The following is a 26,381-nucleotide window of genomic DNA, read 5'->3' as shown; positions in this document are numbered from 1 at the left end:
CAAGCTCTTCAAATTTCGTTCAGAAATTAACTATTGTAAAACAAAATTTTAAATTGAAAAAGTACTAGTTCATTCATCACGTCACAGAATTTTATTCCCAGAAAATGTATATTTGCGTTGATGTATTAATTTAAGTATACAGTTGAAATAAATAGTTGTATTTAAAGAAAAATCGATATTTGTGTCTTTACTAAGATTTCCGAACGACACGCGTATCTGTCAAAAGCGCGTTTTCTCCCTCCTGCGGATGAAAGATGCTTTTCGCTAAAATTACTTAAATGCAATAATATACTAATAAAAAGCTATTTTAAATGATGTCTGGTGGTCTTATAGATAAAGTTTATATCGGTCTGGATAATGCGCCGGCCGCATTTGATATTAAAGGACGTATTCTAGGCCCCGTAAGTTTTCGTATACATATATTACATTTTAGCGTTCTAACTCGTTTATAAAAATAAACCTTTAACTTTTATTTCAGAATGGAACCAACTTAGAATACATTCGGTCGGAAACTGGTGTGGTAGCTGTGTTGAAGGGTGACAAACTTGAGCCATTGCATTTGGCCTTACATCATACGAGGTCTGAAGCTTTGGCGGGCGCGAGGTCTCTGGCGCAGAATTTGATAGAGACTATACGGGCGGAGTTGGCTCAATGGAGTGCGGCTCAGGCTGGAGGGCCGCCGCCTGCACTGAATGTTCCTCCTCCGACTCTGACGACCACTAGTGCGCCACCTCCAGTGCCTCCGCCTGTGGTGACGGCAGCTCTGTCGACTCCGCCGACGTTAACATCGACAGCGCACCCCGCCGTGATCCCCCCCGTGGTCAGTGTAGCACCCGCGACTACTCCTCTGATGACAGTGCGCCAACCGACCATGTTACAACTCCTGCAACCCCAACAGCAATATGTTCTAAACCAGGAAAATGGGCAGCTAATACCTATAGTACAACCTGGGATGCAGGTTTCTAATGCAAACTTCACATCATTGCCTCTTGGCCAAACGTTAAGTTTACAGCAACCAAATTTTGGGACACAGATAGTGGATATATCGAGTATGCAGCCAGTGAATGTGACACAGTTACGACTGAGTGGTGTGCCATCTTCTATGTCTATGATCTTACCAAATGGTTTGACATTCCCTCAAGCAAGTCTTTCGACATCAGACAGCACAACTGTGAGCACGGCGACATCTACTCCGGTTGTTTGTGCAGCACAGAGTACTAACTCTTGTCAAAAGATCTTGTACAGCACAGACAAGGGAGACAAAGACATCAAATATCACATACAAGGGGCCGACACTGTGCAGTGGACAGTTCCAGGCTCACAAACTATGTTGATACCGTACCAACAACTACAGGACTTAACTGGTGGCCAACCAGGGCTGACTAACTTTCAACCTCAGCAGTTTGTATCTGTAAGTATACTGTTTATTACCTATTTAAGTTGAAATTGCACTTATTTGATATTCATTTTAGTGTTAAGAAACATAAAATCCTTATTATGTGGAATAGATCAATAGATTAAGCTGTATAAGTAACCTAGCTTCTGCCAGCGACTTTGTATGCACAAATAGGTGATTGTTTCTTTTTCCATTCCCATGGGAATTTAGAGAAATTCTCTCTTAATGCTCTCCTACACTTCTCAAAGAACATACATGCCGAGTTTCAGCTTCTTAGGTCCAGTAGTTTCAGCTGTGCGTTGTCTGATAGTCACTCAGTAATGGAAAAGTTTATTATGTGTACATATTCAAAGTAGCTACATCAGTCTTAGTCATACTGTGACATCATTAAAAGCAATATTTACCTATTTAAATTAGTGGGAAAGGAATCCTTATAGTATAATATTCCACGCTGTTTCATCCGCTATGCTTGGCTCCTATTGTTCACAACATGATATTTTATAGCCTTCCTTGATAAATACACTATCCAACACAAAAAGAATTATTGAAATTGGACTAGCAGTTCCAGAGATTGGTGCATTTAAACAAACACTTCAGCTGTATATATTAGTATAGATGTTTCATGTTAAACAAGTTATAAAAACAAATACCATATTTATAACTCTACATGTAATGTAACATTACAGATAGCTCCGGCAGGCACTTTACCGCAGACATCACTTCCTCTGACCGCTGGTCAGTTACAGCAACTGCAGGCTACAGGCACTTTCATGCAGCTAAATCAAAAGGTACTTGTTTAATACTTATCTTGCTATGCTAAAGAAATAATAAAATTTTGCTGTGCTGTAGGAAATGTGTGATACAAAATGTAAAGAAATGAAATGATATATGATTGTTGCATTCTTTCTGTAAAAAGTATTAATTTTAATATTGCAATAACTTATGGTAATAAATGAATATTAATGTAACTACTATGGTTATATTCAAGTCACAAGTTTGATTGTGTGACATAAGAAACAAACATACATAGTATTAGATTATAAGATCTCATAATATACAACATATACAAATATTGATGAAAATTTTCCCAACAGCCGATAGCAAGCAGTGGTTCTTTGATAAACATAATATCGACTGGACAAGCGTCGTCGCCACAAATAATATCTGTGAGCATTAGGTTTTAATACTAGCACAGACTAATTAATTACTACTCTGCTTACCCTCACATCCCTTCGGTGGTTTGGTATAGGGTTTATTTTCGCAGATTTTGTTGCAGTTTTTTTTTTCTAATGCAGCCTTCATTGTATCCTGAGTTATTGTTAATTTTGCCCCTTTTTAGTGGTATTATGTTTGTGTTTCTTCTTCGAAACCCAATAACTTATCCATCTAGTATTTGCAATAATATCTATAGCAGTTCCCAAAGTTGTCTGGACTACAATCTATCTAAATCGAGTACCCAAAGTCAATATGTGGGTCCTTCTAGAGAATTAAACCATTACCAATGTGAAACATTAAATACAGAATGGTTGGTTAGTGTGTCTTCTAAAGACAGGGCCCACTAAAAATTTGCTTGCCACCCACCTTGATCTATAGTAATAAAATCATAAAAGATATAACAATTTTGCTGTCTTCTGTCATTTGTATAATAGACAAATGTGTTTGCAGATTATTTAATGACGGATATCACAGATAGATAAGTTATTGGGTTCTGTATTCAATTAATTCTAGTGGTATAGTTAGATGCATACATAACTTTATACATTAACAAATCTGATATTTCTCGAGTTAAAACATTATTAATACTTAACTAAAACTCTAATAAAAAAACTGTCTATAGTAGACAGTTTTATCTAACCTAACCATGCCACTACTAATTTTAAAATCATTAAAAGCTTCTTGTAATTTTCAGCATTTTTCCCTATTTTTTTCATTCATACTCAATAACAATTGCTTCTACCCTTATTAACTTTCATACAATCAATCCTCCTCTTAAAAAACGGATCTAAAAGTCTTATTTACATTTCAGAATACTTCGACTCCATCAAAGAGTGTTAGCCAGGAGTCCAGAGGTCAGAAGAGGTTGTCTGATGGCACTCCGAGTCAATTGCAGCTGAGACCCATAGCACCTGCAGTGTAAGTCACTTAAATTATATATATTTAAGAACTTAATATTGACTTTCTTTCAGCCCTGTTTACTTAGAAAAGATTTTTGCTATAAACAAACGAATGGAAGTCATTTGTAGTGGTTTTTGGTCTTGCAATACTGGCCTTACCATCAGATATTATGTCTACCCAGTTGTACCCTGTTGTTACATAAAAAAATATAAGTTATACAGTTAATTACCATTTGAGTACTTACTCCATATTGGAATAGAATATAAGCACAATACAATGTAGAATATTTTTGAGTGTCTTTTTGCAAAATAATTTGATTAAAACAAAGCAAACATCTTTTCTATAAGATTTTAATGTTTGCGGAAAAGTTATGGACAAGAAATTGATATTCAAAATTGTTTTTTAAAAATAAGTCAAGCAATTGGCGTTACTTTACCAAAAAATTGAAGTTTTTTTGCAAAAATTGAAATCTTGCTAAAATAGAAGCAGCTGGAAACCAAAATTGGGAAATTGGGGGCCAAAGAAGAATGAAGATACTAAAAGAAAAAAAAAATGCTTTGGTTTCATTGCTATTTTGACGCACAATTTAATAAATTATGAAATTAATAATATATTTTGTCTGGTAATCATATTATATTGATCTCAATTCAGTGTGAAAGGCAAAATAGAAATGAAACAATATTTTTAACCTACTCCTTCAAAGGATAAGGTTGTGTTGTATTCTGACTTATAAATTCCGTATTCAAACTGTCTCTTCGAAAATATAACTGATACTTTTTGTCTGAAGCCCTTTATCATGATACATTTTCTCTTCTTTATAATTTTATCTTTGAATGAACTTAAAAGTCAGAATACCAACATTTTTACTTTAATTTTACTAAACAGCTTCCAGTTCAACAAGACGAATCCATTCTGCCTTGACCACAAGTCTTTTAAGCCACAGAAACCACAGACAACCGCATAACCAAGAAACATTTTTGGAAGATTTTTTTTTAATGTTTTGACTTCTTGCCTTTTAATATTGTGTGCGTGTATTGAAATGATGTGATGCTCCAGGTCGCATGTGAGCCATGACAAGAACTCGACGAGAGATTCCCGCACCTGGACCGCGGCCCCAGGTACATTGAAGATTACTGCTGTTTCTATACGAGATGATTTGAATTTTATATCACTCCTCTTAAAGTTAGACCAGCGGTTTCGTCATCTTTACCAAAATAGTCTTCTGTCAATCTAGCTTATGGCGTATGCAAAATTTCATTCAATTCTCTCCAGCAATTTTCGCGTAAAAGAATAACAAACATTTTTAACGCTTTTCTATTTTACAACGCGTCATTTTTTGCGAATTGGTAGTGGCGTAATGGATTATTATGTTTGCGTAAGAAAGAAAAGAGTATAGCGTGTTGTTCCTCACTGCTTACGGCGTAAAACTAGTCCTATTATGTTACAGATATATTTATGGACATAAAGCTCAAGTCATCTCGTGTATAAATAAATAAATAATATTTGTATCGTAACCAGCACCCGCCACCCGCTTACTTACAACCAATTAATGCTTCATTCGCATATTATTTTGGTCGGTGTTAGTTGTAACGTCGGCAAATACTTCAAACGTTTTCGACGAAGCGTTTTGCGAAACCTTCTCTTCAAAGAAGCATTTTGCGAAATCTTTCTATTTAAACAGGGAGCTGCTGAGATCCAACGAGACTAAGAATCTATATTCTGTTATACCTACTGTATATTTTTATTAAATACATACATTGTACATATTAAGCTATCCCAATGGGCCACCATTTTTTGCCCATCCATTTGGTGCTCATGTAGCGTGAGGTTTGATTGTCCAATTACTGTAACGGTCAAAAATTTAATGTCCAATAGTTCGACACTACTGTATTCTCTATTGGACAAAAGGACTTAACGCTATATTAGCGCCATCTGGTAAGCAAAACATGGTAACTTTCATTTCTAACTTTTTGGTTTTCGACTTAATTAGTTTCGCAATAGAATTGAAATTTAAAATTCATGGAGGCTTAATCTGTATCTATGTAAAAGCAAAGCGTAAAACTCTAGTCGCTAAGTGTGGCATTCTTTTATTTTTTTCAAAGCGCACGATCCAGCATGCTTTTAATGTCAACAGGTCTTTGCCTTCCCTGCATCGCTGGCTCACCTGCTGTTTTAAAATGTACTGCTATTATAGTAGAGCAGCTTATTTCTCTTTATAATAATATTCTAGCAGTAAGGAAGCGGCTGCAATGCGTTACCTCTTTGTTCTATAGTTTGTAGGTTTACAGGTTCTCAAGTGAGTCGTGTTTAACCCTGATTTTTGGACGTCTGAAGTGATGTATGTCTTAAAAGGTTGGTATTAAAAATATTGGTCCTGATCCTGATGTAGGGTTGAAGCTGATTGGATTTCTTTTCTTGGGCAAGTTATAAAATTGAATAGGGTTTGGATTAAAATAATATAATTATAGGTCGGTGCTGCCAACGATGGACTACACATACCTATAAGAAAGCTATAATGTTTTGGACGAGGAGATTTTTCCAATGGAGACTTGTATTTTAATGCAACATTGCTTATGCGTAAATAAATAATATTAAACGTTGCATAATGCGTAGTGATATAGAGCATCTTCGACACCTTCAAATGTTCTTACCTGCTTCGAGTAAATATTGAGATGTAATAGAGCGTAGATATACATAATCCAAGAGTGTTTATTGATACCTGGAGCTGCGGACTACCTAGCGGGTTACCGGGGCTCCGGCTCGAAAAACAGGAACGGGATGGTTTTTAGTCAGTAAGAGTATGAAACTTTTCGGAGAAGACATTGGATGTTGTATCGCCCTCAAAAAAAGTACTTATAGATGTTTAAAATTCTAAATGCGCATGTTGATTTCCCATATTGGTGGCGATACCAGACTTTAAACTGAAAGCGTAATTATATAAACTCAAATTCTTCAGAACATGAGCGAGCATTAGCGTCAATATTATGTATTTCCTCTATTCTTGTTAATACTGATTTATTATTTAATTACTTGGGTTATATAACTGCCAATTATCGCTGATTCTAAAGACTACGTTTTGGCTGTAAATCAACTACAATTACAAGTAGCACTTGGCGTGTGGCGTAAAACTTTACTTTGTAAATAATGCGTAACTTTCTCCTACTTTGTGATAATGACATCTACAGTATTTAAGGTGATTTTGACCAAAATTAATGATGTATAAATAGGCAAAAAATACTACTTGACGAACATGCTTCATTAACTTAGTCTTTTATCGATTGCCATCGTAGAAAATAGTTCTTCGTGTTGCATGACAGCTATTTTACTAAACATTTCTTACAGAATATGATACAATACGTCAGAAGACCTGAGCAGAGTGCAGAGAAGCTTTATTTTTAATTATCTTTTTTAACTTTTTGTACAGTGAGTTCCAGGGGAGACGCAGTCATTTTATAGATTGCAGAAATCCAGACTAATATTTGCAAAGCGTATTTTGGAACAATATGCAAATAAAATCAGATTACTCCAAAAAGTATTTGCTATTTGGCGTCACAAAAAATGAAATTCTTGCGATGCTTTCTGCGTATTTTTAGCTTTAGACGCGTCATGGAAATAGGTCATTACCTAGTTCTTGAGGTGCAACAGCAAAGAAAACTAGAATAATATCTTTACAGGTTGATCTACTGTGAGGAGATTGAAGTTTCAACATACTTAGTATATGCAATGCGTCTGTAGAACATAATATGATCACTCAACTAACAGCGCAGCAACCCTTGCACATGCGTAAAAGCAAAGCGATTATATAAACTTACAGAATATGCACTATAACTTGAAACACTCCACAGGTAAGGACAGCACTATCGTCAGCATGGGAATGAAAATCAATCCAGCACACGGGACCATCATACAAGTGTCTTCGGGACAACAGACGAAGTAAGTAAACCTTAGATTAACATTATTAAATATTTACAAGGACATTTTTGTTACTAACTAAAGTGTGGAAGAGCCATGCTTCGGCACGTATGGGCCGGCTCGACCAGAGTCCAGAAAACCGACGTGAAACAACGCTTGCGTTGTGTTTCGTTGTGCGAGTGAGGTTACCGGAGGCCCAATTATCCCCTTCCCAATTTTCCGAATCCCCGATTCCCCAACAACCCTTAAATTCCTAACCCCCAAAAGGCCGGCAACACACTTGTAACGTCTCTGATGCGTCGGGAGCCCATGGATGCCGACGATTGCTTACCATCAGGTGGTCCGTGTGCGCGTTTGCCGGCTTATACCATAAAAAAAATTATAGATGCTAATCTTCCTTTTCTTTGTTCACAGTGTCTCATCTCCCGGTCTAGGCCCAGACGCTACGGGAATGTACATTCGCCAGATCGATAGAAACGCGATACAAATACAAACGAGCAAAGACGGACAGAAACAAGACCTCAGCAAAGTCCAGAACACAGCACAAAACGTACAAATGATCACTGTACCGCAAGGCATGACGGTACTGCAGAATCCCCTGAACATAAGCCAAGTCCCGACCATGCTCGGCCCGCCCAACAGTCAGGTGTACATGATACCTGCCAACCATCCCAACCTCATGCAGAGTGCTCTCCCTCCAGGCTTCCAACAAGTTCTCCAGCCTGGACAGAACGTCACGGTCATGCAACCCAACCAGCTGGGCATGCCCGCCGGAGTACAGTATAACGTGCCATTAATGCCCATGAACATGCCCGCCACCTCGCAGTACATGCCCACTGGCATCAACCTCAACACGCAGCTATCTGCCCAGCAACTGAACGCAGCTCTCGCTGGGCATCAACTAAACCCTAGTCTAGGGACCATACCCATAGTGCAAGCTCCACCGCCGTCGTCTCCCTTGACGAATCCAGCGCAGACGATCCCCGGCACCCAGCCTCCATTACAACAAATAGTTCCGAACTCCTTCATAACGCCCACTTCACAGTACACTGGGCTACCTCAGCAGTACATGATGCAAGGCAACTCCGGAACTATCACAGTACCCACTAACAATGCGACAGTACAATACAGTATACCTGTCTCACAGACCACGCCTACTAATGGCAATGGACAATCCACGTCCACGGATACTGAAACCAACGGAGCTAACGGTCAGACCAATTACATTACGTCTTCATCACAAGATAACGGGTACACATTGACGGGAACTGTGCAAAACCAACAGACGTTCACGTCAGACGGACAGTCGACGCAGACGACGGGGTTTACTCCGGCCAACCAGAATGGCACGCCGACGTACGGTACGTCGAATGGAAGCCAGACCACAGCGTATGTGAGTCAGACGCCCACGACACAGCCGCCCCCCACCTACAACCCGTCGAACGGGTCCACCCCAAACTCGAGCCAGACATACGCACCACCGAGCACGCCGACATCACAGAACTCTCAGACGTCGTTCTCCCCGTCCACGACGCCGGCGCCGCAGACGTATCCGACAGCGAATCTCCCTAACATGCCGAACGTTGCGTTCGCGCCGAACCAATCACCGCAGAATCCTTACCCAAACGCCACGGGACAGAACTTGGCAGCTTACGCGAGTAACCAGTACCAGTACACCAGCAGACCGTGGTTCAGGCCGCGGTACGGGTCCCCGCAAGGGTCCCCCTACAGCGCCGGCACGGGGCCGCCCCCCAACGGGCCCATGCCCGTCCCCCCTCCATCGGGAAGTTATAACTATTGGCCGGATAGCTGAGACTTAGAAAGTATTATTGGGACTGAATTTGACCAGTGATAACTGTAGAATAATTTGTAATAAGAGAGACTGCTTTATAAATATACATTTATGAAATGTAAAGAAATATTTTAGAAGTTAGACAGAAATAATGAGTATTTCCTATATTTTTTCGTTTTATTGTAAGGATAAAGTGTTGTCTTAACTTAAGTAATTCCCTTTGTATACCAGTGTAATGTCAATAGCAGTGGTTTCAATGTGATTGTTAACGTCGAACAATAACATAATATTAAATAGAGGCTTTCACATAAGTAGTTCTAGCACTTTTGTTGTCGTGCGGAAGTTCACAATATTGCGTGCAGTCCGATGATAGCAAAAAAAACATGTAAGATATAGAATCGGACTGCTCACTCACAAACTAGATCACTGTGGACGAATACCTGCATGACAGGAAAGGGCCACTTATTCCGACTTTTAATTCGATTCAGTAAAATTAAAGTTTCAGTGTGTAATAATAAATCGAATCTAAATATTAACTTTTTTATGAATTTATAAAAACTCTGTTCATTTTCGTTTGATTAATCGAATCCATCAATGTTGAGTGTAACCATCTTTATTATTTGACAATAACTTTGCCCTTATTAATTTACTCAATAGAATTAAAAGTCGTGAACTGTAATTATATGCAATAATAAATAGTGATTATAACATATTTTTCGAAAGCACAAGATATCTTCACTACAATCTACATATTAATTCTACATTAATGAAAAACTACGATTTGTACGAGCACTGGTGAGGCATAAGGTCCTTTTCGTCCAATCACAAGGTAGATGTAAATAATTGACTGATAATTTGCTTGATATTAGATAAAGATAGGAGACCTTACGCCACACTAGAGCCCCAAGTAGATAATGTCAAATGTCAAATACAATTTTTAATATCAAAAAGTTTCTAGTACGAAAAACTGACACAATGTTTTTACTTTTCCACCAAAAGTCATTGTCCCTGTTGATTTGGCGTTGTTTGAAAGACGTTATCAAAGAAATTGTCGGAAATCTTTTTCGAAAATGAATACTGAGAATCGGTATCCTGTGACTGCATCTCTATTTATGTTGAAAGAAATAAAACATAGGCAGGAGCAAGTCAATCGTGGGTACCTGCTCCTGAAGAGGAAGGCTGAAGCTCTCCGCATCAGGGGTAGGCAGGCGGCAACAGAATTGGCCTCAACGCAGGCCATTTTAGGCCATATCCTGAGAGAAGCCTACATATCTTTGGCCGCTATAAAGTTTACGAACGGCGAGTCCAATGCATTGGTGCTTGAGAATATTGGTCAAGTGAGATAAGTTGTTAAGAAACTTAGTTTAAAAATATATATATTTTAGTCCATTGTTCATGGTTAGTGAACCCACAAAACCCCTAAAACCTTTCGCTCAAGTGTTCACGACTCATGGCGATGTTAGCAGAAATAGTAATCTTATGAACGTCATGGCGATGATTTATGCATTTATCGCAAATTGAAATATTCCTGAGAACTTTTATTTTCTTTAATAAAATCCATTTATGCTATAGATAGCCACAGTTCCCAACCACTTTTAATATGTCTTTAATCGTCATAAACCATTCAACACAGGCCCAAATCCGAGTACAACGTATATCGGAGAACATATCAGGAGTGTCGACAATTTCCCTGCAAGCCCTTGAAGAGACAGGGGTATGTGACTCGTTGCGCTATGCAGGACTTGGAGCCGGTGGCCACCGCACCAGTGAGGCCAAGAAAGCATTCAGAGAGGCTGTCCGAACTCTCGTCAAGTTTGCCTCTTTGAGAAACACTTGTATCCTCTTGGATGAGTCTATTAGGTCTACTTTAAGGTGAAATCTTAACTAATATTATTAAAAATGAGACTTATCTATTACCTAGCTCTAATGTAATGGTGATTTCAACAGGAAAGTGAATGGTATTGAAAAAGTTATCATGCCGAAATTACGGAACACTGAAACTTATATAATGATGGAAATGGATGAAAGGGTAACTTACTCTTGATTTATGTACATTATTTATAGTTATCATAGGTAGTATAGACATAGAAACCTTGAAAGAGCACGTATCGCACTAATATTATAAATGTGAAAGTTTGTTTGTTCGGATGTTTGTCCGTCAATCACTCTATAGCTGCTGAACAGATTATGATGTCATAAACCAAATACTAGATTTAATTTAGCAGATATAGGCTAGGTCAAACCATGAGACATTATAACTAAGCCCAGTTTTAAGAGGTGGGTGAGTTTTGGTGTACAGACAGGGTATGAGCTGACTTGGATGATAGGATACTTTTTATCCCATGGAAACACGGCCGAAACCTTAGGCAGAAGCTAATTTGAATAATTATTTGTTAAAATAGGAGAGAGAAGAATTTCATCGTTTAAAAATGGTGAAGGCGAAGAAGGTCAAAAGCCAGGCGCGCGCGTTCCTACGGCAGACGGTCAGCGCGGGAGGTGGTGGCGAAACCGGGGAAGCTGATGGTATCTCATACATAATACTTATTACACGTTTCCATTCAAATATATTTACTTACAAATTACTGGCTGCGAGGTTGGATTACTGTCCAACATGTTGTGGGTTCGATTCCCGGATACATATGGACTTTCTCCTTGCGTTTACAAACATACAATTTCACATACCTACACACGACACCCAGACCCGAAACAACAATCTGTAGATCACACAGAGTTGTTCCGTGCGGGAATTGAACCCGCGACACGTTGCATGGCAGCCAGTTGCCCAGCGACCGCGCCAATGGCGCAGTCTTTTGGAAACTCACGACATAGGAGCAAGCTTGAAGTCTTGGGCCAGGATTTTTGAGAAAAGAATTCATTAAGTTTCTGTGGCCATACAAAAGCTGAGAAATATCTACTATACAGAACGTTTAAAATAAATTATTCCATTATACAGAAACGGAACCAGGCGTGCCTCCTCGCCGTCATTCCGTAGAGTGTCTGACCAGCATCCTCGCGTGCTCCTCACTGACCACCACCACCACAGACTCGGGCGACTTCAAACCCGTCTGCTATCCACACAACTGGGATGACGATGACCTCCTATTCTAAGGTTAAAATGTGAAATGTACCTAACTGTGTTATTATTTGTGTTCAATTTTGTTTGTTCTAATTATGTTGTAGGAATGTTCCTTATTTTGTTCAGTATATTTATTTTTATGAAAATGCGTGTTTTTTGTCGTTAGTAAGTACCTACATAACTGTAAATCGGAGTAAATGAAAACCGAAGAGGAAGACATTTAGAACATTTTTAACAGATCATTTATTCTCCCTATTCCTGTGAATCTATAACCCTATTCTACATATCTACCTACCTACTAGTTAAAGCGCCTGCGAGATAATAATTAGCAATTCATCAGAACGGGTCATGGAAACGCATACGCATAGTGTAGTGGCAATACACAAAAAAGCTTATATTTTTTAAAGCAATTTATTAAATACGACATAATTTAACTAATAAAGTTGAAAATGCTCGGTAGCTAAGTAAAATAAAGCTACAAAACCCAGCCATCATCCAATCGTTCTTCCATTGGGCGAGTAAAGTATTGGCATCTTCGGAACTTCTCTAAAATCTCACCCTGTAATGAAAATAGCGCATGTTTAAAAGGCTCCTAAAATGCCCATTAACGTGTGTTTATAAAAAAGAAGTTGTTGGTACTTATAAAAAAGAAAGAAAAACAGTTTATTTCCACCATTATAAAGGAATGCATGCAAAACAAGTAAATAAATAAGGAACACGGCGCAAAAAGGCCAGTGCTCAGCTAAAATTTCGTATTCCGAGCACAACGGTTCGATTTGGCGCTGATTTTCAGTAAGTACTAGTAGTATACAGTTCAAAACTACTAATAAAATTGTACTATTACTGAGTATAAAGAAATTGTTACTCACTGGACCAACTTTCTTTATGGTCTCGCTGTAAAAAGTGATAGCACTTGATCCGGTGCCGTACAAAGGATATTTGAGATGCATCTGAAAGTACAAATCCATATTAGTAGGTACCTTATGTCAGACTCTTCCTCCTTCTTCGCATTACGCTAGTATTTTAGTCCAGTAGCTCTCTCTCGCTTTTGTCCTAAAAACGAAACGAGAGAGAACTCCTTAATACTCACAACTCGACTAAAATACTAGCATAGTGCGAATACTGACAGACTCTTACTGATTAAAAACCTCATCGTTCCTAATCCTGCTTTGAGCCAAAGCCAGAACATACTCACCTATGCAAATAAAGAGGGAAGTATCCCCAATAGGTAAATATTTTATCTGACAAAAATATCTTACATTTCTATCAGCAGTGATTTCCAAATTGCGAGGTTCAAAGTTATCCTTGATATAATTAGCGTCATATTCCGAACAATATTCGGAAACTGGTTGAGTCGTAGCCAACTCATCGATGACTTCGTCCAGCATTTGTTCCCAAAAGAAATCAGTCAGCATTCTCTTTCGAACACCTAAACAGAACAGAAAATGATATACATGGCAGTAGGTAAGTGTCAGGTTTAATTCCCGTCTCCTGGTCTTGCCAATAAATGAAGAGCAATGCAATTACCTTCCCCGCGATGAGGTTTTTTAGGGATTTGATAGCTGCGACGCATTTCACTCCCTTTATCGGGAGCTTCGCGTCCATCTTGTAGGATCCATGGTCGGCTAAAACTCTTTCCCTTGCCATAACTACTCTCCTCAACAGGGGCTTTCGGATGAAGTTTTATCCTCTCTAAAGGTCTAATTTTCAAAGCCGCCTCTTCATGCTCTGGTTCAGGAATATTAGCTTGAACGCCTGCATCAGTGTTAAGAGGGTCCATTGTTAATGTTAACCTTGAGTTTTTACTACGCGAAAAATGATTTTTATCACAAAAGCATGACAAGATACTGTTAGAAGTTGCTAAGGAAACTATTTTTTTGGGTTTTGTTTAGATTACACATCGTGAAATATATAAAGTACCTACCTACAATAGGCGCAAGCACGTATTTGCTAGAAACGATAACCAATACATTAACTACGTTATTACAAATATTTTAATAGTATTTTGTTTCTTGTTTTACATCAAAATATTTGTCTCAAAATCAAGCAATAGATTGAGTTTTTGTGAGAATTGGAATGTCTTTAGAACTGTCAGTCAGCTGTTGATTTGATATTCGGGCTTGTGTCAAACCGAAAGATGGAGGCTTGTCAGGTAGCCCGTAAACAAGATTTGCCCCCTCCGGGGGGCTACAAGCCGATTCCATACAAAAGAGTACCTGCTAAAACCTTATTTAGCGGTAAGTATAATATAAGTTTTGCAAAATTTACCCTGTAAACAAGACTAATACCAGATTATGTAACTTGCATTTTTAGGTTAGGTTGTTTTGTTTTCTGTACTCCTATCCATTCTTCAGGCTGTCTTTTTACCAAAATTCCACCAATTTGTTGTAAAAAGTTCAAAAATGTGATAATAAAATGAATCTATTGTAGACTTATTACATTGTAAACATCTTGCCAATGACCTCTATTTTTTATTGATTATTGTGATAAAACTTAATTTTCATGGATATCTTCACCATTTAATCAAAATATCACTTCTAAAATGTTCTAAATTATAAATACTTGCATAAATACTAAGAATTTTTAATGTGTTTCCAGGGTATACTATGTTTGCTGGCTACTTTGGTATAACAGCATTCGCAATGTACCTCTATAGCTTGAATTACAAACAAATATTAAGAGATCAAATTGAGATGCGTTCTGCAAAGATGGCAATATACCCGATGCTGCTGGCCGAGAGAGACAGGGCCTACCTGAAGCAGCTCCGCAAGAACCGTGATGCGGAGGCTGAACTCATGAAGGATGTTCCCGGATGGGAAGTAAGTAGCCATTTGTAATTATTGTTAAATTCAGATTTATTTAATAGTGTATCAATTATGTGTAAGTGGCCCTATTTGTCTGAATCAATTTGGTAAGACGTGCTTTATAGATATCTTCATAAATAAATTAAAACATCATAATATGATGTTTTAATTTGATCATATTATGATCATAAAATCATATTATACCTAATCAGGTTTTCATAAAATCATTATATAATATTATGGGGATTAAATGTGGTAATAATTAGAAAAAACAATATTAACTAGTACCTAGAGTAATTTGAGAATTTATTGCTTTCCAGGTCGGCACCTACTACGGTGAGAAGGTGTACAAACTCCTTCCCCCCGACACTCTGGTTGAGCCCATCTTCCACGAGTACTACGCTCACTCCAGGTCCTGGGAGTGGTTCCAACGTGCTTACCTCAAGCTGCGCTCTTAAGAAGGTAACACAGTGTACAACTGTTGGTGATCTTATTACCTTACGTAAAGTCACTACGTTCCTGTTACGTACAAGTGCGGTTACTGTGTATTGATTTGTAGGTTGATTTCATTTCAATAAAACATAGGATGAGATTGTGTGTTTCATTTTATTCATAGATTATGCTTTTATTTATATGTTAAAGGCTATTTCCTCTACTAATGTTGGTCAGGCTTATCCGACATGGCCTCTAATGTGTTAATGTTAATTCATTATGGTTATCAGTTTACTCATGTTAATATTTTATGAGGAATTCCACTAGTTTTAAGTCATGCTAGAGGCTCTCGTGAGCAGCATTCCACAAACGATATTAAGGTATTTTGCAGTCAGAATTAAAATTATTTTTAACGAATTATAGGCTTACTTTTTTGAAAAGTTCAAAGTGCATCAATAAAACAATATTAAAATTTTATTAACAAAACATTATTTATTACTGTCACCATACCATCGAGTATACAAAAATGTAAACATAAAATATTAAATACTTATAAATTATCACTTCATACATATCCCATTATTCGTTTACTGACATGAATACATTTCAGCATTACATTATAATATCCATATCAATAAACCAATAAGAAAACTTTAAATAAATTCATCACTTCACCGAAATGAAATTACTTTCGCAAATCATATTAATGTAAGCTCCTTAATACCATATTTCATGATAAAAATGTTGCATTTCAGTGGTACAAGCTGTTATTAACCATATTCAATCGACATGAAGCTCAATTTCCAATGACACCCACTAAATGCAACAGCTATGTACATTTATTATATCTAAGTATATATTAATTTATGTCTTAAAGTCTAAAAGGGACATAAGACATCGTATTATCATAATTAAATGGTTTCCATGACTAATTTTATATAAAAAATGGAAGTTTATATACTTGAGACGTAAATAATTGCCTAGTTTTAGGCTTTCAAAGTAATTGCGCACCTTATACTTGATTTTTGAGATAATTATTTCACAATAAACTAATTTGTAACCACATTTAAATTGACATGTTCAATAAAATAATAATAATTATGTATTTATTTCCAATATTACATAATAACTATCGTGACACATACTAAATTAACTAAAATCACGGTTAACTCACGTACATTAATGGAGAAAAGCTCTACTAGTTTCGAGTCACAGAGGGACTCTTCATCATGAGCAGCGTGCGTAGACGCGGCGACGTCGCGCCGTACTTACGTGATTAATCCGTGATTTTTAGTTAATAACCTCAGTATTATAGAGTGTAGACCTTTACTAGATTACCCAATAAACGCACATACACAATACTGAACATTTAAAACACTGGCTATTGATTTTGGCTATATTTTACAAAGCTTAGCAAGTCTATTCTAATTCAAAAAGGCTAAATGGCAGGAGAGATGGCCGATACACGTTTACAGACAAATAATTGCAATACATTTGTAATCTTTGGTGAAAAACTAAATGGACACAACAGATTTTGAGCATAATATTAAACGCGCAAAGTAAAATATTTATTTGTAAGAACTATTGAGTGAGGTATCATAAATTAATTAGATAATATGTGCCATATTCACGTAATTTATTCGAGATGGGTGCTCGACAAGTTTCCAGCCACAATAGGAGCTCATAAGAGAGCTAACAATGGCGGCCAATACCCGCTGCTTATTAAGAACCCAAATTGCTTGAAACAAGTCGAGTCTCCTCGAATTATTTACGTAAACAAGCCATATTAAATCTAATTAACATAAAATAACCATCCCAATTACTATCCACGACCATAAATGCTTTTTTAAACTGAACTATAACAACTATTACCCCATATACCTTATACATTAAACACATATTAGTGAATGCAGCCTTACTTATTTGGATTTCTTAATGACAATCTTTGGCTTCAGCTTGACGGTGCGAAGTTTGTGCATGTGGCTCATCACGAAGTACATTCCAGGGAACGTTAGGAATAGAAGGTATACCCTAAGGAAGGTTGGCATATGGAAAGCAAAGTTCCATTCATTTGGTAAGGAGACGGTGAACCGCTGAGTTTCCTCAAAGTATGGGATGTTACGGAGAATGACTATGGCTTCACAGATGATGCCTATTGGGTAGAGAGGGATCCACATGGTGTAGCGCAGCCAGGTTAGGATGTAGAAGTCCTTCTTGTAGAGCTGTGATATGTAGTAGGGGTACCTGGAAATTGAAAGAAAAAATAATGAGTTTAAGAGAGAATAATGAACAAGGGTAGATTATGGTCAGGTATAACCCATAGGACACACATTTTATCCCATAGGACTCCAGGTGAAGCCGCTGGCGGAAGCTAGTACGATCATAAGTGATTTCGGGAACCAGATTCAAGACGACTTTTTTTCCCAACGAAGTCTTCAACAAGGGTCATATACTTAGAATCAGGCGTTACTTTGCGGAAGTCCATGTAAACATGTAATCTCACCTGACAACTTCGATCATGCTCCACATGACGAACAAATAGAAGACGACAGGTTTCGTGTGCATGCGGGGCTCTGCCTCAATCATTACGAATAACACGAACGCTCGCCCGCTCACTTGTAGGAAAGGCACCAGTACACCACCCTGGAATTATTGAAAGTCTATTAAGATAATGTATCGTTATTGTGTTTCTGTAGTTGAATAGCTAGCCAGAAACCAGAAATGATTTTCAATAGTTACTTAAATTAAAAAGTCGGCACAATTGGATGAAGGTTGCATCCATCAATCTAGAAGTAGGTAATTGGGGGAGATCTATGTTCATCAGTAGACGTCTTGTGGCAGATTAAAGGCGACCATGAACTCATGATACCTCTGACTGCTTGCCATCAGGTAGCCTGTAGGCCAGTAGGAATAATACTTGCTATGTTCACACTAGTTTGTTTGGATATTTATCCGTCAATAACACTTAAACTACTGAACGGATTTTGATGAAATTTGGTATAAAACAGAGAGGGCATGAGCTGATTTGGGCGATATTTTTATCTCACTGGAATACGGGTTAAACAGCTGGCACAAGCTAGTAAAAAATAACTTTCTAAAACACTCACCCTAGTATACCCAAACAAAGGATGCATGACTTCCAAATACTGCAGTAGCTGCAGGAACTTCATGGCCGGCCCAACGTGTTCGTAGGTGTCAGCCACTGAGTCGTAGTCCAGCTTGGCGTACCGGATCGCCATCACAGTCAGCACGTACGTGTAGCCGATGAATTGGAACAGGTTGTATAGCTTCAGGTAGACTTTTTTGAGGTCCTCTGTGATAGAAGATTAAATAATTAATTAATAGGTACTATCAGTCTGTATTAACATCATCATCACATCACATCATATCAACAGCCTATAAGTGACCACTGCTCAAAGGCCTCTTTGCACACGGAGAAGGTTTAAGCATTAATCACCACGTTTCCTAAGTGCGGGTTGGCGAATTCAAACTTACAATAAAAAAATATAAGTCCAGGTTTCCTTGTGATTTTTGGCTCCAGCTCGAAAAGCAGGAGTAGGAACGGGGTGGTTTTTAGTCCATAAGAGTCTGACACTCCTTCTCGCTTCGCCCAAAGCGTTAGAAGTCATTCGATGATTTTCCCTCTCAAAAGACTTGTACTTATAGAAGTTATTGCCAAGAGGTCCCCTAAATGCATTGAATGGACATTGTTCCCAATTTTCTACTGAATTTCATTATTGTAAATAGGGTCAAGTCTATTGATAAATGATGGATCAACATTAGACGTCTCAGAATTAAAGAGTTTTTTGTCAAAAGTACATCCAAATCTTTTACAAAATGTAACTTCAGTGAAAACTGAAGTCAATTTAAATACTTCGACTTTCAAATCAGCATAACTGTACATAACAGCATGAATTCACAAATTAGAAAACTCATGTAAACGTACTTGGAATATTCACTCGTTATGCAAACATATTCATTGCCATTCTATTTAAATCAAGTGTTGAAATGCACATTTATTTAGGTAAATGGGTAATTACAGAGGGCATTTCTACAAAAACTTATTTACCTTACCTATGTACGAAGTATTGTAATGGCTGCTGAGATATCTATTTACTAATATATAAAGCTAGAGTTTGTTTGTTTGTTTGAACGCGCTAAAATCCCGAACTACTGGTCCGAATGGAATAATTATTTTTATCGAGGAAGGTTATCTTACTAATGTTGGTTACTCAATCACATCAAAACGCACAAGTGTAACACCAGTGGTGTATCGGGTGTCCATGAGCGGCGGCATTGCTTAAACCTACCATGAAAAAACCAATCTTCTTTGTTTGATGCATAAATTGTTGTTGTGATTAGAGATTTCTGATTTGTATGTATATTTGTAAAATGTACCGAACATATGAGTAAATAAATACATAAGTAAATACAAGTCCCACACTTGTATTTTATATTACGGTATTAACAAATCTATCAATCAAGTAACTTCAACCTAATATTTGGCTACATGTTATCATTAAAATTTGTTTACAAAATTCTTTACACTCGTGCCACATTATTTAGCGACATTTGAGTGATTGTTCATTACGTATTGCTTTGTTGATTGTGTTCGCACGATATCCTACCAATTTATCAACAAAATGTTTCCTTTAAACTTTAAAACGCTATTAATGTTCAGAGTGATAATAAAAAAATGTGATTTTCAAATATTATATGGCATTCAGTTTTTTCTCCAAGGAGGTCTATTAAGATATGTATATATGGTAAGGTTAGAAGTGGTGGACTACGTAGCGAATTTACCGAGGCACTGACTCGAAAAGCAGGAGTAGGAACGGGGTGGTTTTTAGTCAGTTAAGAGTCTGACACTCCCTCTCGCCTCGCCCAGGCCGGAAGAAGTCATTGATAACCCCCCCCCCCAATAAAAAAAAAAAACTCATCTGGTATTAAGGATGTCCAAGTACAGCGCTTGTGTACCTATAATATAACAAGAATATTATAAATAAAATAATAGTAAAATAGCATGTAGGTATTACGAACCTCTCCTATATCCCAATTCCTCCTTATGTAGCCTGTCGTACATGCCAGGGTAGTCCTTCATGACGTCACGTTTCTCGTCCTCACTGTCAGCCGCATCCTCCGCCTTCCATAAATCGAAGTTTATCTGTGAATTAATATTTATTACTTCAGTCCTCGTTTGTCATTGGTACCTATTATTTAATTATATCTAAAGCATATTTATTTAAATACACCAGGATTCGGGTAAGTACGAGTATGACATCTACAGATTTAAAACAGTTGGAGTGACTACGATGATTTTTTTAGGCAATGCCAAGGAATTCGTATTACTAGCCCAGTAGGTCGGGATTTATTTTTTTTTTTTTTGGGGGGAATATCATCCAATGACTTCTCCCGCCTTGAGCAAGGCGAGAGGGAGTGTCAGACTCTTACTGACTAAAAACCACCCCGTTCCTTCTCCTGCTTTTCGACCCGAAGCCCCGGTAAACCCGCTAGGTAGTCCGCAGCTCCGGATCAGGCATCAGCCCTACTGGGCCCCATCTGTGGTGGTCTGATGGCTCTTTGAGGCGCGCGCGGAACGCGACGCGCCGCACGCACGGGTCTGGATCTGGTCGGGCGGCGAGCTACCCTGCTCGCCGTCCGCAGGCCCGCACTTACGGTGGCCGGAGATCGTCTCGCGATCCCCTACGCCCGGAGTGTCTCTCGCGACGGCTGGGGCGTGAGGAGGTTTGTTCTCTCACGCGCCCCGCCTCCTCCTTAGCTAGCATGACTGCTTCGCAGAAGGAGGAGACGGCATCCCAGTCCCTCTCGCTCCGCACCATGGCCTGAACCAGTGCCGGGCGCGAGAGGTCGCCGTCGCCGACCACATCCCTGAGGACTTGGCGGTGCTCAGCCCACGCAGGGCACACCGCCACCGTATGTTCTACCGTGTCCTCCGGGCGGTCCTCACAGTGATGACACCCGGGCGTTTCCTCCCGCCCAATAAGGAACAGGAACCTACCGAAACTCCCATGTCCGGTAAGCACCTGCGTCAGGCGGTAGGTGAGGACGCCGTGGCGCCTCTCTAGCCACTCCTCAAAGAGGGGACTTACCGCTGCAATGACAGCGAGCCCAGCCCTCGGTTGCGACAGTCGTTGCTGCCATTCCGCCATGAGATCGCGCCGGAGCTCGTCCCGCCACGCACTGATCTGGCGCGGCAGTGGAGTTTCGCCCCGGCGACACGCGTCGGCGCGCAAACTGAAGACGCGCGCGAGCACCTTCGCCTCCAAATCCCACGGCGGTAATCCGGCAAGGAGGTTCGCCGCCTCTCCGGAGATCGTGCGATATCCTCGGATCACCCGGATGGCCATGACCCTCTGAGACGTGAGCAGCGCCCGAGCTGGTCGCCGCATCAGGTTCGGCGCCCACACAGGGGCGCCGTAGAGGGCCATGGACCGCACGATCCCCGCGTACAACCTCCGGCAGGAGGCATTTGGCCCCCCGAGGTTTGGCAGGAGCCGCTTAAGCGCAGCCCCCGTCCGTTCCAACTTAGGAGCCAAACGTCGAAAGTGTTCCACGAAGTTCCATCGACTGTCGAGGACGAGTCCTAGATACTTCATCGTAGTCTCGACGCCGATGGAAACCCCTCCCGCCGTTATTTGGGACCCACCCGGAGGTGGCGCGTTCCCGCGGCCATGACAGCACATGGCCTCGGACTTGTGGAGCGCCACCTCGAGTCCCAATTGCCGGATCCTATCAACAACTGTCGCAACCGCTCTCGCCATTAAGTTGGCCGCCGCCTGGTGCGACCTCCCGTGCGCTAACACTAGCGTATCGTCGGCGTAACAAATTACGCCGACGCCGTTCGGGAGGTCGGTGCGCAGCACCCAGTCGTAACCGATATCCCACAGGAGCGGTCCCAAAACCGAACCCTGTGGAACACCGCGCGACATCTCTCGCCGTTTCCATTCGCCCTGGTGACCGGGGTATGTGACATACCTGTCTGTCAGGTAGGCCTCGATTATACGACGGAGGTAGGTAGGAACCCGGTGATACCGGAGTGCCTCCAGTATGCAGCTCCAGGGTAGGGAGTTGAAGGCGTTGGCGATGTCCAGAGACACCGCCACTACGACCTTACCCCTGGACACTGCAGTCCCCGTCGTGAGGTCCCTTACGCGCATGATGGCGTCCACCGTGGAGCGCCCTCTGCGGAAGCCGAACTGGCCATCCGCGAGGTCCGGCCCAAATCCGGACAAGTGCGCGACGAGGCGGTTCGAAATTATCCTTTCGAAGACTTTTCCCACCTTCCACTGAAGTGGGAACTGGCCCCTCTCCAAGCATGCGCTGTAGAGACCTATTAATCGAGGCCCGAGAGCCTCCGAGGCCAGGACCCACGCCTTGCCATGTAGGCCATCGGGTCCTGGGGCGGTGTTCTTGGCGCCCATCCGGCGCACCGCCGCTCTCATTTCTGCCTCGGTCACCTCCGGAACGATGTCGTCGTCGTCGTCACTGTGGCCCGCATTGGGCACCGCAGGGGGCGGAGTCATGGATGGAGGGGTGAAACCCCTCCGTAGTCGGGGGAACAAGGCGCCGACTACTTCCTCTACGACTTCTGGCCGGAGACTCTGAGTCAGCGGGGGAGCCCAGGTGCGGAGCTTATCACGCACCATCCGATAGGGGCGCCCCCATGGATCTCTGTTCAGAGTCTCCAGCATCTGCCGGCGGGCTTCCTCCTTAGCCCGCCAAATCTCCGCTTTGAGGGCGGCCTTCGCCACCTTGTACCCCTCGTACAACTCCGCCTCTCTTACCTCCGCGTCTGGAGGGCGGATACGGAGCCTGCGGTGCCTCGTGTACCGGCGGCGCGCAGCAACGCACGCATTGCGCAGAGCAGCCAGCTCTTGCGACCACCAGTACACCTGGCGCTTGCGCTGACCTGGCCGGACCCGGGGCATCGCCACGTCACATATTCTGGACATGGCGTCCTGGAGCCATCTTACCTCCTCGTTGATGTCGGCAGGCCTGTCCGGTGGTATCACCCAGGCCTGCACGATTGCGGCTTCCAGGAAAAGCTCCCGGTCCAGTAGGTCGGGATGCCATATCCTTCTGAGTCGACACTCCGAGCTTCGGGGATCGCGCGACAATCTCCGTAAGTGCGGGTTTGCGGACGGCGAGGAAGGGTAGGTCGCCGCCCGACCAGAACAAAACCCGTGCGTACCCGTGCTCAAACAACCATCAAACCACTACAGATAGGGCCCAGTAGGGCTGATGCCTACCTAGCAGGTCTACCGGGGTTCCATTGACCATTTGAGAGGGAGTGTCAGACTCTTCCTGACTAAAAACTAACCCGATCCTACTCCTGCTTTTCGAGAGGAAGCCCCGATAACCCGCTAGGCAGTCTGCAGCTCAAACAAAACATGTCTAACTTCATTATAAAGTCACCATTCATGAACTAAGATCAAGTTCAAGGTTGACAAGTTATTAAAGTACTATCTGTAGAGTATAAAATTATATAATTCTTATTAACTATTATCTAAAGAATATATAGCCAGTCATATTCTAGAGATTATGTAATTATAATTAATCATATGTAAGGGTATTATGTGTAGAGGGCTTAGTACGATTTTGTTTTACGTTTAACGAGATCGAATCGAGAGTGCGTTCGGCGGTCTCATTTGTTAGAGTATTTGTGCCGGCCAATCAGAACAACGAACGCGCTCTCATTTTTTTTCGTTCTACGTAAAGCAAGCTCATACTAAGGGTACAGATAGGTAATTGTTATCATGTTGATTGCAAATATTTATGATAATGTCCCAATAGTTACTGAGGTCTAATCTCTCTACTAGATAAGTCAATTAATGATATAATAACATCTAAATTGTGAAGATCTTTCCAGACCCAATATAAAATAAAATTTACGTCATAACTGAGTGTCTTAAAGATCAACTGGTTTCAATAATTAAAGTCACTATTTTTTATGAGAACAAACTTGACTAAGGAAAAAATCTTGTAGGACGACATGAAAAAATGTAATAGTGGTCCCTGGTCTGCCAAAAATGTTAAACATATTCCTTGATAAAGAAAAAGCAAGGTACCCATGAGGTAGTGTGATAGCCTAAAAGTACCAAGTCATAGTTGGATCTGAAGAAAATAGTCTGAAGAAGATGAAAATACCAATAGTTTTAAGACTTACCTTTAGCCATGCTGGTTTCTGTGGCTGGGCAGTCAGTCGGGGCCACCATGCTGGCTCCTCTTTCTGCAAGACAATGTCCACTCGATTCTCGAACACACGGACGGTTGTAACATGATTGTTTTCAGCCTGAAATTGAGAAATACATTTAAATGTATGTTTTAGTAGTTATTTTTATTTTTGAGTTTATAGATATAGTTAATGTTTATGACCAAATACTTATATATCACACCTTTTACTTCCCAAATAAGATTCTTTTAGAGATTCTATTGTCTTATAATAATTGTAATCTTAAACTAGTTATTAAAATAAAGCTGAAGAGTTTGTTAGTTTGTTTAAACATGCTAATTTCAAGAAGTTCTCCAAGGAACTCCTCATTCGATTTCAATAAATCTTTTTATGCTGGATAGTCCATTTATCAAGGAAAGTTATAGGGTATAAAAAATCACAACTATAAAGAGCATCTACATTTATAAAGAGCCAGGTAGAGTGGATGAAACTATGCAGTAGTAACTAGTAGATAACTGTGGGGTAAAATTCAAATCATAGATTTATTTTATTAAGATATGAAAGAAGGTCAAACAAATATATTTAAGCTTTTATACTCTTTTACTTGCTAAACTGTAAACCAGTTTCCTGTTAAACATTAAATTGGCCTTCAAAATTTATAACTGTTGTTTATACCTACAAGGTAAACTAGGTTTGTTACATTAAGGTACAGGTTTGTTATCGGAATTAAAATAACGATAGTTTTTTAGGTATGTATATAGATAATTATTATTTCTATTTTTAACTTAATTCTTTATTATTTACATAGGTAAATATATTTGTTTTAATCTAAAATAATAGTTTTGTGTAACACACAGGTTTTTCTTCTTTTACAATATTTGATTAGTTTTCATGGCCTAGGATGCTTAAGTGATTAATCATTGGAATACGCAATAAAGAATTATGAATAATTGCAATAAAGAATTATGAATTATGAATTACGTTTTCGTTTAAGCCGGGAAAAGTAGTTCCTATTGGGTTTTAATAAAAATATGAATTATCTATGTATGTATGATTGATAAGAACCACAAAATTAAGTCAATAATACGTATTTTCGAAGGTCTGTAACACGTAAAGAACTCGCATAGTAACAGAAATTGAAAATATTCAACGAAGATTAATCTATTTAATTTGTAGATAAACCGGATTTAGTTGGGCATTAAATTATTTGATAAGAACGTGATACTTACATTTTTAACAGGTGAAAATAAATCCAATTTAAATTCGTATAAACTTTCGCCTCGGGCACCAATGCCTTCGGCTGAGAATTTCAAATTATTTTCGAGAACTTTCACATCAGGATCCACAACATTTTTTAATTCTATTTTTAATGAAATGGTACTCTCTGTTTGGGCCCAATAAACAAACGGGCTTGGAATTATCATTGTTTCGTTTGTCACACCACACACAATAAATATTTACAGCGTTTAATTAATATCAATAAAATTAGTACCGATCTCCACTATTCACCAATAAAAGTAATTATTTTCCTAACTGTCAATCAGATCGTTATCTATCAATGTATCAACCCCCCGATAGCAACGACACCGGCTCAAAGCTCAACACTATATAAATAATGTTGCCAGTGCGACAATGTCAGCTCATGTTAATTTATCAACTTG

General features: G+C 39.8%; 5 protein-coding genes across 6 annotated transcripts; 3 read left to right on the top strand and 2 right to left on the bottom strand.

Annotated features, from left to right (window-relative positions):
• Window positions 1-213: 213 nt before the first annotated feature.
• LOC118274062 (mucin-2) lies at window positions 214-9,382 on the top strand. 2 transcript variants are annotated; one of them, XM_035591415.2, is made up of 8 exons: window positions 214-401; window positions 479-1,411; window positions 2,083-2,184; window positions 2,491-2,562; window positions 3,423-3,529; window positions 4,568-4,629; window positions 7,357-7,444; window positions 7,838-9,382. In XM_035591415.2, exons 1-8 carry the CDS (start codon window positions 312-314, stop codon window positions 9,234-9,236), a joined length of 2,853 nt encoding a protein of 950 aa, XP_035447308.2. In that variant the 5' UTR covers window positions 214-311; the 3' UTR covers window positions 9,237-9,382. The 2 variants fall into 2 exon arrangements, with proteins under 2 accessions (XP_035447308.2, XP_050563801.1); XM_050707844.1 differs by lacking the exon at window positions 2,491-2,562.
• Window positions 9,383-10,273: 891 nt separating this feature from the next.
• Window positions 10,274-12,431, top strand: LOC118274061 (V-type proton ATPase subunit D-like). The gene is made up of 5 exons (XM_035591414.2): window positions 10,274-10,552; window positions 10,849-11,087; window positions 11,163-11,244; window positions 11,618-11,738; window positions 12,169-12,431. Exons 1-5 carry the CDS (start codon window positions 10,286-10,288, stop codon window positions 12,321-12,323), a joined length of 864 nt encoding a protein of 287 aa, XP_035447307.1. The 5' UTR covers window positions 10,274-10,285; the 3' UTR covers window positions 12,324-12,431.
• A 252-nt stretch (window positions 12,432-12,683) lies between these two features.
• LOC118274233 (uncharacterized) lies at window positions 12,684-14,182 on the bottom strand. The gene is made up of 4 exons (XM_035591662.2): window positions 13,819-14,182; window positions 13,551-13,720; window positions 13,161-13,241; window positions 12,684-12,850 (listed from the first exon to the last, which is right to left on the bottom strand). The coding sequence occupies exons 1-4, from the start codon at window positions 14,069-14,071 to the stop codon at window positions 12,767-12,769; spliced, it is 588 nt and encodes a 195-aa protein (XP_035447555.1). The 5' UTR covers window positions 14,072-14,182; the 3' UTR covers window positions 12,684-12,766.
• A 179-nt stretch (window positions 14,183-14,361) lies between these two features.
• LOC118274234 (NADH dehydrogenase [ubiquinone] 1 alpha subcomplex subunit 13) lies at window positions 14,362-15,687 on the top strand. Its single transcript, XM_035591663.2, has 3 exons — window positions 14,362-14,528; window positions 14,890-15,110; window positions 15,416-15,687. Exons 1-3 carry the CDS (start codon window positions 14,429-14,431, stop codon window positions 15,551-15,553), a joined length of 459 nt encoding a protein of 152 aa, XP_035447556.1. The 5' UTR covers window positions 14,362-14,428; the 3' UTR covers window positions 15,554-15,687.
• Window positions 15,688-15,999: 312 nt separating this feature from the next.
• Window positions 16,000-26,325, bottom strand: LOC118274118 (very-long-chain (3R)-3-hydroxyacyl-CoA dehydratase). The gene is made up of 6 exons (XM_035591497.2): window positions 25,950-26,325; window positions 24,715-24,840; window positions 20,568-20,691; window positions 18,635-18,840; window positions 18,031-18,170; window positions 16,000-17,771 (listed from the first exon to the last, which is right to left on the bottom strand). The coding sequence occupies exons 1-6, from the start codon at window positions 26,142-26,144 to the stop codon at window positions 17,447-17,449; spliced, it is 1,116 nt and encodes a 371-aa protein (XP_035447390.2). The 5' UTR covers window positions 26,145-26,325; the 3' UTR covers window positions 16,000-17,446.
• Window positions 26,326-26,381: the final 56 nt, after the last annotated feature.

Source organism: Spodoptera frugiperda, chromosome 3 (assembly GCF_023101765.2).
Source record: "Spodoptera frugiperda isolate SF20-4 chromosome 3, AGI-APGP_CSIRO_Sfru_2.0, whole genome shotgun sequence".
In the NCBI taxonomy this organism is placed as follows: Eukaryota; Metazoa; Arthropoda; class Insecta; order Lepidoptera; family Noctuidae; genus Spodoptera; species Spodoptera frugiperda.
This window is presented reverse-complemented; position numbering and strand designations above follow the sequence as displayed.

Excerpts from the sequence above, each read along its gene's own strand:
- LOC118274118 (XM_035591497.2), bottom strand. The coding sequence starts at position 26,144 with ATGATAATTCCAAGCCCGTTTGTTTATTGGGCCCAAACAGAGAGTACC. Across the intron at positions 24,841-25,949 it reads TATTTTCACCTGTTAAAAAT|GCTGAAAACAATCATGTTAC; the intron begins GTAAGTATCACG and ends TCTCAATTTCAG. Across the intron at positions 20,692-24,714 it reads AGAAACCAGCATGGCTAAAG|ATAAACTTCGATTTATGGAA; the intron begins GTAAGTCTTAAA and ends ATTAATTCACAG.
- LOC118274233 (XM_035591662.2), bottom strand. The coding sequence starts at position 14,071 with ATGGACCCTCTTAACACTGATGCAGGCGTTCAAGCTAATATTCCTGAA. Across the intron at positions 13,721-13,818 it reads AAAACCTCATCGCGGGGAAG|GTGTTCGAAAGAGAATGCTG; the intron begins GTAATTGCATTG and ends TGTTCTGTTTAG. Across the intron at positions 12,851-13,160 it reads CCATAAAGAAAGTTGGTCCA|GGTGAGATTTTAGAGAAGTT; the intron begins GTGAGTAACAAT and ends TTTTCATTACAG.
- LOC118274061 (XM_035591414.2), top strand. The coding sequence starts at position 10,286 with ATGAATACTGAGAATCGGTATCCTGTGACTGCATCTCTATTTATGTTG. Across the intron at positions 11,088-11,162 it reads TCTATTAGGTCTACTTTAAG|GAAAGTGAATGGTATTGAAA; the intron begins GTGAAATCTTAA and ends TGATTTCAACAG. Across the intron at positions 11,739-12,168 it reads CGAAACCGGGGAAGCTGATG|AAACGGAACCAGGCGTGCCT; the intron begins GTATCTCATACA and ends TCCATTATACAG.
- LOC118274062 (XM_035591415.2), top strand. The coding sequence starts at position 312 with ATGATGTCTGGTGGTCTTATAGATAAAGTTTATATCGGTCTGGATAAT. Across the intron at positions 2,563-3,422 it reads CGTCGCCACAAATAATATCT|AATACTTCGACTCCATCAAA; the intron begins GTGAGCATTAGG and ends TTTACATTTCAG. Across the intron at positions 4,630-7,356 it reads CACCTGGACCGCGGCCCCAG|GTAAGGACAGCACTATCGTC; the intron begins GTACATTGAAGA and ends AACACTCCACAG.
- LOC118274234 (XM_035591663.2), top strand. The coding sequence starts at position 14,429 with ATGGAGGCTTGTCAGGTAGCCCGTAAACAAGATTTGCCCCCTCCGGGG. Across the intron at positions 14,529-14,889 it reads TGCTAAAACCTTATTTAGCG|GGTATACTATGTTTGCTGGC; the intron begins GTAAGTATAATA and ends ATGTGTTTCCAG. Across the intron at positions 15,111-15,415 it reads AGGATGTTCCCGGATGGGAA|GTCGGCACCTACTACGGTGA; the intron begins GTAAGTAGCCAT and ends ATTGCTTTCCAG.